The following is a 13,136-nucleotide window of genomic DNA, read 5'->3' as shown; positions in this document are numbered from 1 at the left end:
TTAATACTGTGTGATCAGACGTTTATATTTATGATGATGATGATGATTATAAGGCCAGAGATGAGAGTCACAGACAGACTCTGGATGATGTTCTTGTGCTTCAAGCGGCCCAAAACACCATCTGTATCAAAGCCTCCCCTCGACCCTCACTGATGCTGATCTCATTGAAGTCTCTTTCAGACTGTTTGCTGAACACACAGAGGACGCCTTCAGACTTTTACACTCTTTTACAGTAAAACTTTCCATCAAATTTACACGCAGCTTTTCCCCGTGACTGATGCTCGCCTTGGATTTGATCTGATGGAGGCAAAATAAACATTTCCTCTTCACGTATTTTAGTCTCTAATGAAAGCCCAGAACCTCTGCTTGCTGTTCACTTTGTTTTGACTGAGACAAACTATTTAATCGCTCCAGTTTTGGCCCAAATGTAAGAGAAGAAAACACAAGAGTCCGCGGCTCGTGGACGCGCACAGACAGCGAGAGCGCGGGTTGAGTCTACGAGGTTCTCATGTGTTGTTTAAAGGCGCAGCGCCGCTCGTGCGCTCCTCATTCACTGCTGAAAGCAGACCGTGTTTGTTAGCTCGCAGATTATCCGATCGGAGAGAGAGAGATTATGGCAGAAACCGCCCCCGCCCCGGCTGCTGCCGCCCCGGCCAAAGCGCCCAAGAAGAAGTCCGCTGCGAAAGCCAAGAAAGCAGGTCCCGGCGTCGGCGAGCTGATCGTCAAAGCGGTGTCCGCGTCCAAGGAGAGGAGCGGCGTGTCTCTCGCCGCGCTGAAGAAGGCGCTCGCTGCCAGTGGCTACGACGTGGAGAAGAACAACTCCCGCGTCAAGATCGCCATCAAGAGCCTGGTGACTAAAGGGACTCTGGTGCAGGTCAAGGGAACCGGCGCCTCGGGCTCCTTCAAGCTCAACAAGCAGCAAGCCGAGAGCAAGAAGAAGCCCGCGGCCAAGAAAGCGGCTCCTAAAGCGAAGAAGCCCGCGGCCAAGAAACCCGCCGCCGCCAAGAAGCCCAAGAGCGCCGCAGCAAAGAAGCCCGCAGCCGCGAAGAAATCACCCAAGAAGGCCAAGAAACCCGCCGCCAAGGCCGCTAAGAAGGCGACGAAGAGCCCCAAGAAGGCGAAGAAGCCCGCGGCCGCGAAGAAAGCAGCCAAGAGCCCGAAAAAGGCCAAGGCGGCGAAACCGAAGGCGGCAAAGCCTCAAGCCGCCAAGCCTAAAAGAGGAGCTCCCAAGAAGAGATAAACACCTACTGTGCTTCATTACATCAAAGGCTCTTTTAAGAGCCACCCACTACCTCTGAGTAAAGAGCAAAACTCGTATTTTAATAATTAGTTTATTTTGAAAGCAAATAGCCCATATGTGGTTTTAAACTACTGGGATTCATGTAATCTGAACAATGTAAAGCACTAAGATAAGTCACCTAGTATTGGAAAACTCTTAAACTATTTGTATACAAATAAAAAGGCCAAAAAGCTAATGAGGGTTCAAGACAGTGATCACAGTTCAAATAAGATGTACAAAATAACAGTACAAAATATAAATACACACACACACACACACACACACACACACACACACACACACACACACACACACACACACACACAGGCATAACACTATACTGGAGAATTATGACAATAGAAACAATAAGCAGTGATAAAACTCCAGTATTACAAGAGAAACACAATACTGTACAGTATCAGGTCAATCTGCACAGAATATACAGTGTGTGAAAGGTGTGACACCTATTAAAATTTTTCTCCCACACATATTTCAATGGTTTCAACTCTTCTGTCAAAAACGTGTGCATAACTATTCCCGCCAGAAAGGGGGGTGGGGCTTTGTAGGGAAGTTCAGTGATTGGTTGAAATGCTATCAGACTCTAAGCCAATGGGCGACTGGCACTCTCGTGTAAAGACAGTGTGTGGAGCTGCTGCTCTTCATTCAGTTACTCTGACTGTGAAGATTGTAGAAACTGATTGTTAAAATGAGCGGCAGAGGCAAAACCGGCGGCAAAGCTCGAGCGAAGGCCAAGACTCGCTCGTCCAGGGCAGGGCTGCAGTTCCCCGTCGGCCTTGCCACAGGCTTCTCCGCAAAGGCCACTACGCCGAGCGCGTCGGTGCCGGAGCTCCTGTGTATCTGGCGGCTGTGCTCGAGTATCTGACCGCGGAGATCCTGGAGTTGGCTGGAAACGCCGCTCGGGACAACAAGAAGACCCGCATCATCCCCCGGCACCTGCAGCTGGCGGTGCGCAATGACGAGGAGCTGAACAAGCTTCTGGGCGGAGTGACCATCGCTCAGGGCGGCGTGTTGCCCAACATCCAGGCCGTGCTGCTGCCCAAGAAGACCGAGAAGCCCGCCAAGGCCAAATAAGCGCTGCGGTCTCGCTGACCACCAAAGGCTCTTTTAAGCAGTGGCGTGGCGTGGGGAAAATTTCTGAGGAAGCCAATTAAGACACAACCTCTAAGCTGTGTGTTTTAAGGGGTGGGGGCAGAAAATCATACGTTACCATTTATATGTTGCTATTTGGATGAACTATTAGAGCGCCCAGCATCATCTTACCGGGACTTACGCTTGTTACAATCCAACACTTTGAGCACGTAGATACCTAAAATATGTTGCGCATACAGCTCAACTAACGCGATTGTTATAAAGGTGTTTGAACAACAAAACACATCCTCTTGCACATATTTGACAATCGGAATATCAGATATATCCTGCTATAGCTAATAAATTTGTGAAATTTTGAATAAAAAAAGGAAATAAAAGCTGATCATTCAGCGCTATTGTGCCTGCGGTGTGACAAGCAATGAAAGACGCGTCTCCATGGGAACCATAAAGTGATACTACGATCAATAACGGTCGCCTTGAAAAACTTACGTGTGAAAAGGTTGTTTGTAAGGCTTACATTTAAATGTGTCTTTGTTTTGTTTTGAGTGTATGGTCAATAAATAAAGGAATTAAAAAGATGGGCACAAAACCACAAATCTTCCGCTATTTCATTCATTCATTCATTGACGATGATAACGTGATGTGATTGGCCTGATGCCAACAAGTTCATGGCTTCCCTTGACACTGTCCTGACCAATCACAGGGGAGCAGTGTCGTGACAATAGCGTCACCTGATTGGTTAATCATTCTTTTTTTTTTCTATCAAGGGATGCCAACTCAGCCTGGCCTCCTCACAGACACAGGGTGCAGTACCATGTTTTCAACGTTCGTTCACCATGTCACTTTTATAGGGGCGCTGTTTTACACATCATAAAACACTCAGTAATGAATGAAAAGAGACGATGAGGAGATGACAGAAGGATTACGTAAACTGTGAAAACAAAAGTGTTTATTAAATGACGATTATATTCTGAAAAAGTGAGGAAGCCTGGCTTCCCTTGGCCTCCGCAAGAAAACGCCACTGCTTTTAAGAGCCACTCACTTTATCTGACAGAGCGCTTTTCTTCATTAACAGCTATAAATATAACCTCAATAGGTTGAGGATAATCTTTTTTTTTTGCATATATAGTCTAGCAAAACTAGAAACCCAATTGGTGTGCAATATATCAATGAGAAGGTATTTTTGGTGTCTTTTTCTGCTCACTACAACAATTCATTTTAAGCATGTTGTAACATTGTACCACCAAGGATAAATTAAAACGTTTGACATTTTCTCACAGAAAAAAACAACCAAAAAACCTTTACAATTCTTTAAAACGACGTTGAACTAACACAATTAACCAGTTTTTATCATATTACATATTTAATAAAAAGTAGCCTTTCATATCCAGCTGTTGCTCTCAGGAAAAATTGTACCATAGAGGAACACAATTATTACCAAACCATCAAATCAAGTTATCTCCATCTTCATCCTCATCTCCATCTTCACTCTCTCCCTGCAGGATTCACTGTCACTATATCCACATCACAGGATGACGACTCATCCTCATATGTGCAAATTTTGTATGTGAATTACTATTCTTATAAGTGCATTACAAAATAATTCAAAAATGCAAATATATTTAGATAAGGTTAACCCTCTCGATAGATAGATAGATAGATAGATAGATAGATAGATAGATAGATAGATAGATAGATACTTTATTTATCCCGAGGGAAATTCAAGTATCCAGTAGAATACGAAAACATACATAAATTAAACATACATTAAAGGGTTAGTTCACCCAAAAATGAAAGTTCTGTCATTCTCGTCGCTTTATAAACTTAAGATTGAGCCACTGGAGTCACTTGGACTATATTAACGATGTCTTTAATGCATTTTCTGGGCCAGCAAGTTATAAACGTCTTTAGAAGCCTATGGAGGAGTGAGCCAGCTCTCAGATTTAATCAAAAATATCTTAATTTGTGTTCCGAAGATGAACGAAGGTCTTACGGGGTTGGAACAACATGAGGGTGAGTAATTCCTGACAGAACTTTCATTTTTGGGTGAACTAACCCTTAACTTAACTTATAACACAATAGCCACAATAAACAGTACAACACAGTAAACGGTGCAAATTGAGGTAAAGAGTGCAGAGGGAGGTAGAAATTATCCTATTGTCCTCCTGCCATGATTAGGAGCTGTTGTACAGTCTGATGGCCAGTGGGACGAAAGAGTGTTTAAATCTGTTGGTGGAGCTGGGCTGGGACAGCAGTCTGCCACTGAACACACTCCTCTGTAACAGAAACTGATCAATGTTACTGAGGGTCTTTTGTCCTTTAAGATCTGCTCTACTGAACGATCCTGTGTTTTACATATCTCTGTGTGTGTGTGTGTGTGTGTGTGTGTGTGTGTGTGTTAATATCTGGCTGCAGAGCTTTACAGACTGTAATGTGATTTTGTTCTGATCCAAGATCTCCACAACTATTGGGAATTAAAACGAGTATTTCAGAACAAATAAATACAGAAATCTGAGAATAAAGCCTATGGATGTTTTTGTTACACTGATTAATTAAGTAGTAAACAGAACAAAAGCGTCTTGAGCGGGAAACCCTCGTTTGAAAAGAGGAAACGCGCAGTCATTGGCTAACAGTCATAAGCGCGTCACACACATTAGCCAATCACAAGCCTCTGCATCATCGCGACACTGTGAGCTCGAGACGGTCCAATGCTATAAAAGCAGGAGGCGTGTTACAGAAAGCATTTATTCCAGCACAAGCAGGACCGAGAGAGAAGAAACTCCAGCGATGGCAAGAACCAAGCAGACCGCTCGTAAATCCACCGGCGGTAAAGCCCCGAGGAAGCAGCTCGCGACTAAAGCAGCGCGGAAGAGCGCGCCCGCCACCGGCGGCGTCAAGAAGCCCCATCGGTACCGGCCCGGGACCGTGGCTCTGCGAGAGATCCGCCGCTATCAGAAGTCCACCGAGCTGCTGATCCGCAAACTGCCTTTCCAGCGGCTGGTGAGAGAAATCGCCCAGGACTTCAAGACGGACCTGCGCTTCCAGAGCTCCGCTGTCATGGCCCTGCAGGAGGCCAGCGAGGCTTATCTGGTGGGTCTGTTTGAGGACACCAACCTGTGCGCCATCCACGCCAAGAGAGTCACCATCATGCCCAAGGACATCCAGCTGGCGCGCCGTATCCGCGGAGAGCGCGCTTAAACCCGCCGCCGCTACTGTGCACGCGCGTCACTCCCCAACGGCTCTTTTAAGAGCCACATCACTTACTATAAACAAGACAATTTCCACTTTAACGCTGAATATAAAGCAATAGGTTTTTATGTAATGTGGGATCTGGATTAAATAAAAGATAAGATGGGCATATATGATAAACGTTTATTTCCAGACAACGGCTTATCCTAAAACATACAATCGGCCATTCTGTTTCATCTGATCAAAGTTAAGGGTATTTGGATCAGACATCCAGTGATTAATACAATTAAATGTTTCCAAGGCACATTTTCATTGAGCAAAAAGAAGTTGCCGGTTATAAAGCGTTTTCGGTTTCTTTTCATCATGTATGCGCTTATGACACATCAGCAAAACCAATATATGAGTGAACATGTGAAAGTGAATATTAACTAGACAAGGATTCAGATATTGCCATCTTTGTGGGGACATTTTGTTTCTATAATGTAGGATTTACCAGGACACACACACACACATAAATAGAAAATTTTCACAGATGCCACTATTCGCAATATTGTAATTTGATGTCTTGTGTCCCCCTTTGTTTAATTTGCTGAGCTTGTAGAACAGCACTGTTAACTATCAACCAGTACTACAGTAAATCATATTATCTGAAACATTTTTTAATATATATTAATAAATATTTAATATAAAACAAGGGAAAGACTCCTGATCGGGGTGGCGGTTAAATGTTTCGCGCTCTATATTTTGGGGGCGGGGCGCGCGCATTTGACGCGACGCTGGTTTCTGTCAGGTCCTGTAAGCAAGTATAAAGAGCTTCTCTTCACTCTCCGTTTTTCATTATCACTAGGCCATCTTAACGATCTAGAAATCATGTCTGGAAGAGGCAAAGGCGGGAAAGGGCTCGGAAAAGGAGGCGCGAAGCGTCATCGTAAAGTTCTGCGCGATAACATCCAGGGAATCACCAAACCCGCCATTCGGCGTCTGGCTCGCCGCGGCGGTGTCAAGCGCATCTCCGGGCTGATCTACGAGGAGACCCGCGGTGTGTTGAAGGTGTTTCTGGAGAACGTGATCCGAGATGCCGTCACCTACACCGAGCACGCCAAGAGGAAGACCGTCACCGCAATGGATGTTGTGTACGCGCTGAAGCGGCAGGGACGCACCTTGTACGGCTTCGGGGGATAAACGCCTGAAACAGGAGAAACCGACGGACCCAACGGCTCTTTTAAGAGCCACACACTCCCGCACTTAAAGAGTCCATGATTTAGCAATGTCGACCCTAAGTAATTTATTGAAGGCTATTTTCTGTGTTAAGACTTGTATAAAGTTTGTCAGTAATGTATATTGAGACTATTAGCATATTATTAATCTTCTCTACCAAACAACAGATGAGATCTAAGATACAATGTGAATTACACGTTTATCCATTTATAGATGCTAAAATGTTTTACAAAATAAAGACAATTAGGTCAAAAATGGTACCAAGTTAAGTAATGTTTTTTTTTTCTCACTAAAATAGGCTTTTATTTCCTACTCCTGTAGTTTAAATAGTTTAACAGTTTCGTGAATCAATGAAGTTCTGAGGAAAAGCTGTTTTTATGACCGTTATTAGTCTCTTTTCTACAAAACTCCTTCAAATGTGATTATTTGGGATTTTAACTAAACGATGGTGCACAATATGTGTCTAGAAACACTTATTTGATCAAAATATTACTAAAATCAATAAATAAAGAGAGCAGGAAATGAAACGGGCAACTGTGTCGCTCAAACCAGAGCCGTTGAAAAAGATTTAACGGCTCTGGTTCAAACATGCGACGGTAGGCGGGGTTATCATTTAACAGCCTGTGATTGGCCCTCGATCCGCTCGTGATGCTTTTGTGTTGTCCAATGAAACACGAGTTTATGGGTTCGGCCAATAAAAACAGGCAATCAGAAGGTCCCGTGTCTCCTTGTAAATTAGCATAGTACAGCGGATAAAAGCCTCAGAGTCGCTCCTGAGTTCACACTGACTCGTCAGCTCTGAGATCATTGCTCATCATGCCTGAACCAGCCAAGTCCGCGCCTAAGAAGGGCTCCAAGAAGGCCGTCACCAAGACCGCCGGGAAAGGAGGAAAGAAGCGCAGAAAGTCCAGGAAGGAGAGCTACGCCATCTACGTCTACAAAGTGCTGAAGCAGGTTCACCCTGACACCGGCATCTCCTCCAAGGCGATGGGCATCATGAACTCTTTCGTCAACGACATCTTCGAGCGCATCGCCGGTGAGGCGTCTCGTCTCGCTCACTACAACAAGCGCTCCACCATCACGTCGAGAGAGATCCAGACCGCCGTGCGTCTGCTGCTGCCCGGAGAGCTGGCCAAACACGCCGTGTCTGAGGGCACCAAGGCCGTCACCAAGTACACCAGCTCCAAGTAGAGGCGAGGAGGCGAGCACACAAAGGCTCTTTTAAGAGCCACACAACTACTTCTGTAAAGAGCTTATCATGTTTAAAGAATCTTTTGCAAATATCATCTTAAATCTAAGATTGGTTTTGATTCATAAACTTTTTTTTTTTACAATTTTATTGTAGCAGTTTCATGTGTCCAAAGCTATATATATATATATATATATATTTTTTTTTATTGTGACCTGTTGTTTTTTCAAAAGCAACCACTGTGTTAAACATTTACAGTTTAATTCTTGTTTGGTTATGTTATGTTATTGAATAAATAATTATGTGTAATTCTATCCATTCTTTTGTTACATTTGGAAAAGACCATCATAGTCTCACATATAAAGGCACTTTTAAGGGTGACGGTGAATTGGGTCATTCTGCAAAATGTTTTAATCAGCTACAAGATGTAAACAAATGCTTAATACATATATTTTTTTGAATCGCTAACTGTGTGAAGGTGTGTGTGTATATATATATATATATATATATATATATATTGCCAAGAAACCTAAACTGCAGACCTTGTTTAAATTTACAACTGCTTAAAATCTTAATCAAATGCACAATAAATAAATGTGTATCAAAGAGAACAGTGTTGGCATTTGTTGATTAAAGAACTAAAACGCATGTTTTAAAGAGGCAAAAAAGATGAGATAGGAATGAATTACAAAAGACAGAAACATGAAAACGTGTGTGTAGGAAAAACTCTCACTTCAATAAACTGAGATCAGATTTTTATAGTTTTTGTTTTTATATTTGTATTTTACAGTAGGATTTTTTTCTTCTTCCACATTTAGATGTTGATGTCTGTTTACCCAAACAAAATATCCATCCGCTTGAAAACATAGATCTCTGAATTAGCCTGAAATAAACGGGTAAAAGTTGCTTTCTGCTACAAACTACAGTTTATAAACTATTTTAAGTTGTATTTGAGTTATTTTATATTTGTTACACCTTACAATAAGGTCTCATTTGTTAACCTGTACTGCATTTACTAACATAAACGAACAATGTGCACATTTTTTTTTTTTGCAGTATTTATTAACCATTGTTAATGTTAGTTAATACAAGTGTTCATATTCATAGTTCTCAGTGCATTAATGTTACAGATACAACTTTGGATCGTAAACATGGCGAGTAAATATTGACATTAACATTTACTAAGATTATAGTTGGTTTTCATTGTTAGTTTAATGAATGTATAATGTTAACAAATAACTATATGTTACCCAGATATCTGTCAACTCATTTACTGAAGCCACTGATTTTTATTTCCTATAATCTTATTAGATCTATATTATATTTCTATATTACAGTTTTTCTCGATTGTTTACACACATTTTCTGAAAGCATGCCTCATATTCTCAGAACTCTACACACAATTAAAAAAAAACACACACAATGGGTAAAACCCCTCAATTCTCCTGCAAAATGAAACTTTACATTCAAAACAATGTTATTTCTTCTCAAAATGGTATTTTGTTTTCAAATGACACACACAAACCATCATATGAATAGATATTTATAAGAACCAGTTGAACACTGATGTGCTCAATGTAAAACACTTCTTCTCCACTCATCATCATGACTCAGGCCTTTTGGTTCAGTGTTACACTTACTACAGACAGTACATACATAAGTGTGTTGTAAAATATCTGAGAATATTGTTTTTATACTCAGAACACACAAATACACGGTAACAAATATATTTTATTACAGTAATAGATTTTTATTTTTCCCACAAAAACAATGTACATCCCAACCAACACAAAGTAGGACATACAGTGGTCTACATACAAAACAACAGAAGAATTTACTGTATACAGTTACAGTAAAAAAATAATAAAAAAAATCCAATGTTGGCATCCATTGCTCCATTGAAGAGCTCACCTGTTGAAGAGCTCACCTGTCGAAGAGCTCACCTGTCGGAGAGCTCACCTGTCGGAGAGCTCACCTGTCGGAGAGCTCACCTGTCGGAGAGCTGACCTGTCGAAGAGCTCACCTGTCGAAGAGCTCACCTGTCGAAGAGCTCACCTGTCGAAGAGCTCACCTGTCGAAGAGCTCACCTGTCGAAGAGCTCACCTGTCGAAGAGCTCACCTGTCGAAGAGCTCACCTGTCGAAGAGCTCACCTGTCGAAGAGCTCACCTGTCGAAGAGCTCACCTGTCGAAGAGCTCACCTGTGGCCCTTTATGCTAAAGCTCTGATTGCTAATTGTAAAACTGTGTGACGGGTGTTTGCCCATGTGATGAGTCAGTGTGTGTATCTGAATGGCAGTGTGTTCCTGTGAAAACAAGAGATTTTCTGCATGAAAATTGTGCCAAAAGCAGAGAATTGTGTGTAGTGTTTTGAAGAGGTGTGTTTTAGATCTGCAGTTTGAGTGTAAAGCAGGAACTGTGCTTGTAGTTCAGCAGAACTGGTTCAGCGGGTTGGTGAATGAGTTACATGTTGTGGTCATTGTGTCTCAAGTACCAGTATTAGTGTGTAAACAATTGAGAAAAACTGTAAAAATCTATATTTAAGATATTTTAAAATAGTTCTACCATTATCTGGTCCCTCACGACCCCCATCAAATAAAATATAGCCTAATTGTCTTCCCAGAATATTAATGTTGATTATTATTCTGTGTTCATTATAATTAGGCCTATAGTACGGTGGCCGAGAGGTGCAAAACAAATCACAATTACAAAAACAAAATAACAATTCAGAAAACAAAATAACAATTCAGAAAACACAACGACAATTCATACAAAACGGAAAAGGTAGGTACATTTTGAGAATGACGTACTTATCACTGATTGGACGAGACACCTGTCAATCAAGAAATTTGTGATCAACTTTGTTTTGCTATGCGAAAATAGAACACATTAAACTTTACTTTGAAGAAGGACATTCATGTGCCGTGATCGTGGACATGCTGGCGACATACCACATAATATTTACTATATTAATAGTGTGTCATGAGTAACCATGAGTGTTTCGCGATTAGCGCGACAGCCCGCTATTCATTTTAAATGGTCATGTCGATGTTATTTGAGTGTATGAGAGTACATGATGTTGTTTCAGTCTTATTCTGTTTGTAGAAGGCATGAGATTAGAGTGTTACTACCAGCTGCCACACGTCATTTTGGGGCTAGCTAGAGCCAGAGCCATAGAGAGAAAGAGTTGCGACACTCTGTGATGTCGCCGCTAAGGCTGTCACGTGGTTCATGTAAGCCCCAATAGTTCCAAAACATGCGCTGGCTGTCATGTTCTTCTATGGGACAGACAGCTGCGATTGCATTATTGAACGGTAAATATTAAATAAAACACACACCCAAGTACTTTTTCAGCTGTTATTGCATTTTGTTAATGCCAGTTTTGCATTTGGAGATAAGCTTTAGGCTATATTTTTGGAGGGAAAAGCTTATAGTGTTCATGTTCGCATGGGTAGTAGCACTGGCTTTAGCGGCTCTAACTTAACTTTTCCATATCATTCATCTGATGATGGACGTCTCATGATATTTATTTTAGCACAACTGGGCTGTATTAGGCTATTGATTCCCGTGATTTTGCTTATAAATTCCGATTCAGCCATTAGCCTACCTTTGATCACGCAAAGAGGTCTGCGGTGGCGGTCCGTTCAGAATTCGCTTAGAAGCTAGCTCACTTCTTCTGATGAAAGTGGCCACCCCCAGGACCACAACGTGAAACATGATCATGTTAAGACTAAGAATATCATTTTAAGATTAAGCCATACACATATTATCAAAACTATAACAGATTAAAAACTAATTTACGCTTTTATGTTTGGGTCTATAGGTAAGTGCAGAGTGAAGATGTTCCTCTATGGCTCTGGGTTAGTGTACAGAGTAGGCTAAGAGTAAGGGTAGCTGTAACTCAATCCAAGTAACTTAAGCAATTCACTAACAAAACACTTGTAACTTCTGTTACAGCTATTGAGACATCAATTAAACATGGCTGATACAAATGAAGGTTTTTAAATAAAATATGTTTTATTAAACAATGACAGACAACAAAAAATGTGTGCTTGTGTGAGTGTGTGTGAACAAGAAAAACAAAAACCAGGGGCAGGTGATCATGAAACAGACAGGACTGCTGATGGCCATAACAATCCTAGAGGTCCAGCATTGTTCAATCAAGCTGCTTCACTCAAGACAACAAAACATAATGAAAAGTTAGTATATCCCAAAAAATTTAATTAAGATTAAGATTAAAATTAATTAAGTTGCTATAAAGGTGGCAGCGATTCATTACCGAGCTCTTACTGTCACAGCTGACGAAGTCGCGCTAGCTAGCTAGCAGTTTGCTCACGTTTGCTGAGACAGAACTTTCATTTCCAGAGAAACGACAGTAAATCAAACCTCATTCCAGTCAGTCAAAGATTGTTCGTCTAAACCAGAATGAGAATATTTCAGATTCCTGAGATTCTCTGAGAGTTTGAGGTTTTTACTTCTAATAATCAGGTGTGGTTATAACTTTCGTTTTACAGGAAAAAAACAACAAAAACTGTCTATTTAACAGATATTATTACATGGCTTGGTTGAATTATAATGTAGTTATTTCTTGATAACAATCCACTGATAAGTAGAACACACTGTTGCCATGAAAAACAGAGCATTGCTATGGACGCAGGGTTCTAACCGTAGAGACGGAACAGACTATTTTCTTTAGCGGAAGCAATACAATCGTTTTTAAATCAAACTCCTTTTTAAATCAATATTTTGTGTCAAATTATTACTTTATTTGGTAGGTAGCCATGTAATAAAGCGGGATAATGTAGTGCGAGGCGGTTGTTATAGCGAATACATCCCCTTCAGGATTAGCTTCGCGTCGGGGGGTTAGGGTTAGCCTGTCGGGGGTGTGTTCGCTATAACAACCGCCTCGCTCTACATTATCCCTTACATAATCATCTCTGTGTGCAAATACTTAAAATATGCATAAATATAAACATAGACTCATACAGATCGTCAACCTGCTTTTGTGAGTTTTATTTAAAGTTTAATTTCAATCTGCTCCTACATGCCTGTAAAACATGCCATAGATTGTGGAACTGAAAACAAATAGAAATATGAAACTGCAGAAAAACATATTTTTTATTTATTTTTTAATACTGAGGACTCTGATGTCTT

The 13,136-nt window shown here is 41.3% G+C and overlaps 4 protein-coding genes and 1 pseudogene across 5 annotated transcripts; all 5 read left to right on the top strand.

The window, feature by feature from the left end:
- Nucleotides 1-613: 613 nt before the first annotated feature.
- LOC311288192 (histone H1-like) lies at nucleotides 614-1,250 on the top strand (the record flags this gene model as incomplete). Its single annotated transcript, XM_084405472.1, has 1 exon — nucleotides 614-1,250. The coding sequence occupies one exon, from the start codon at nucleotides 614-616 to the stop codon at nucleotides 1,238-1,240; it is 627 nt and encodes a 208-aa protein (XP_084261598.1). The 3' UTR covers nucleotides 1,241-1,250.
- A 735-nt stretch (nucleotides 1,251-1,985) lies between these two features.
- On the top strand, nucleotides 1,986-3,205 carry LOC311288046 (histone H2A-like; annotated as a pseudogene). Its single transcript has one exon. The product of its transcript is annotated as a histone H2A-like (transcript).
- Nucleotides 3,206-5,152: 1,947 nt separating this feature from the next.
- On the top strand, nucleotides 5,153-5,607 carry LOC311288043 (histone H3.2). Its single transcript, XM_084405247.1, has one exon. It carries the CDS (start codon nucleotides 5,177-5,179, stop codon nucleotides 5,585-5,587), a length of 411 nt encoding a protein of 136 aa, XP_084261373.1. The 5' UTR covers nucleotides 5,153-5,176; the 3' UTR covers nucleotides 5,588-5,607.
- Nucleotides 5,608-6,436: 829 nt separating this feature from the next.
- LOC311288206 (histone H4) lies at nucleotides 6,437-7,181 on the top strand. Its single transcript, XM_084405486.1, has one exon. It carries the CDS (start codon nucleotides 6,449-6,451, stop codon nucleotides 6,758-6,760), a length of 312 nt encoding a protein of 103 aa, XP_084261612.1. The 5' UTR covers nucleotides 6,437-6,448; the 3' UTR covers nucleotides 6,761-7,181.
- Nucleotides 7,182-7,473: 292 nt separating this feature from the next.
- On the top strand, nucleotides 7,474-8,589 carry LOC311288202 (histone H2B-like). Its single transcript, XM_084405482.1, has one exon. It carries the CDS (start codon nucleotides 7,613-7,615, stop codon nucleotides 7,985-7,987), a length of 375 nt encoding a protein of 124 aa, XP_084261608.1. The 5' UTR covers nucleotides 7,474-7,612; the 3' UTR covers nucleotides 7,988-8,589.
- Nucleotides 8,590-13,136: the final 4,547 nt, after the last annotated feature.

Source organism: Rutilus rutilus, assembly GCF_951802725.1.
Source record: "Rutilus rutilus genome assembly, chromosome: 3".
NCBI classification, from domain to species: Eukaryota; Metazoa; Chordata; class Actinopteri; order Cypriniformes; family Leuciscidae; genus Rutilus; species Rutilus rutilus.
Note: the sequence above shows the minus strand (reverse complement) of the source record. Positions and strands in the feature narration are given on the sequence as shown.

Excerpts from the sequence above, each read along its gene's own strand:
- LOC311288043 (XM_084405247.1), top strand. The coding sequence starts at position 5,177 with ATGGCAAGAACCAAGCAGACCGCTCGTAAATCCACCGGCGGTAAAGCC.
- LOC311288206 (XM_084405486.1), top strand. The coding sequence starts at position 6,449 with ATGTCTGGAAGAGGCAAAGGCGGGAAAGGGCTCGGAAAAGGAGGCGCG.
- LOC311288202 (XM_084405482.1), top strand. The coding sequence starts at position 7,613 with ATGCCTGAACCAGCCAAGTCCGCGCCTAAGAAGGGCTCCAAGAAGGCC.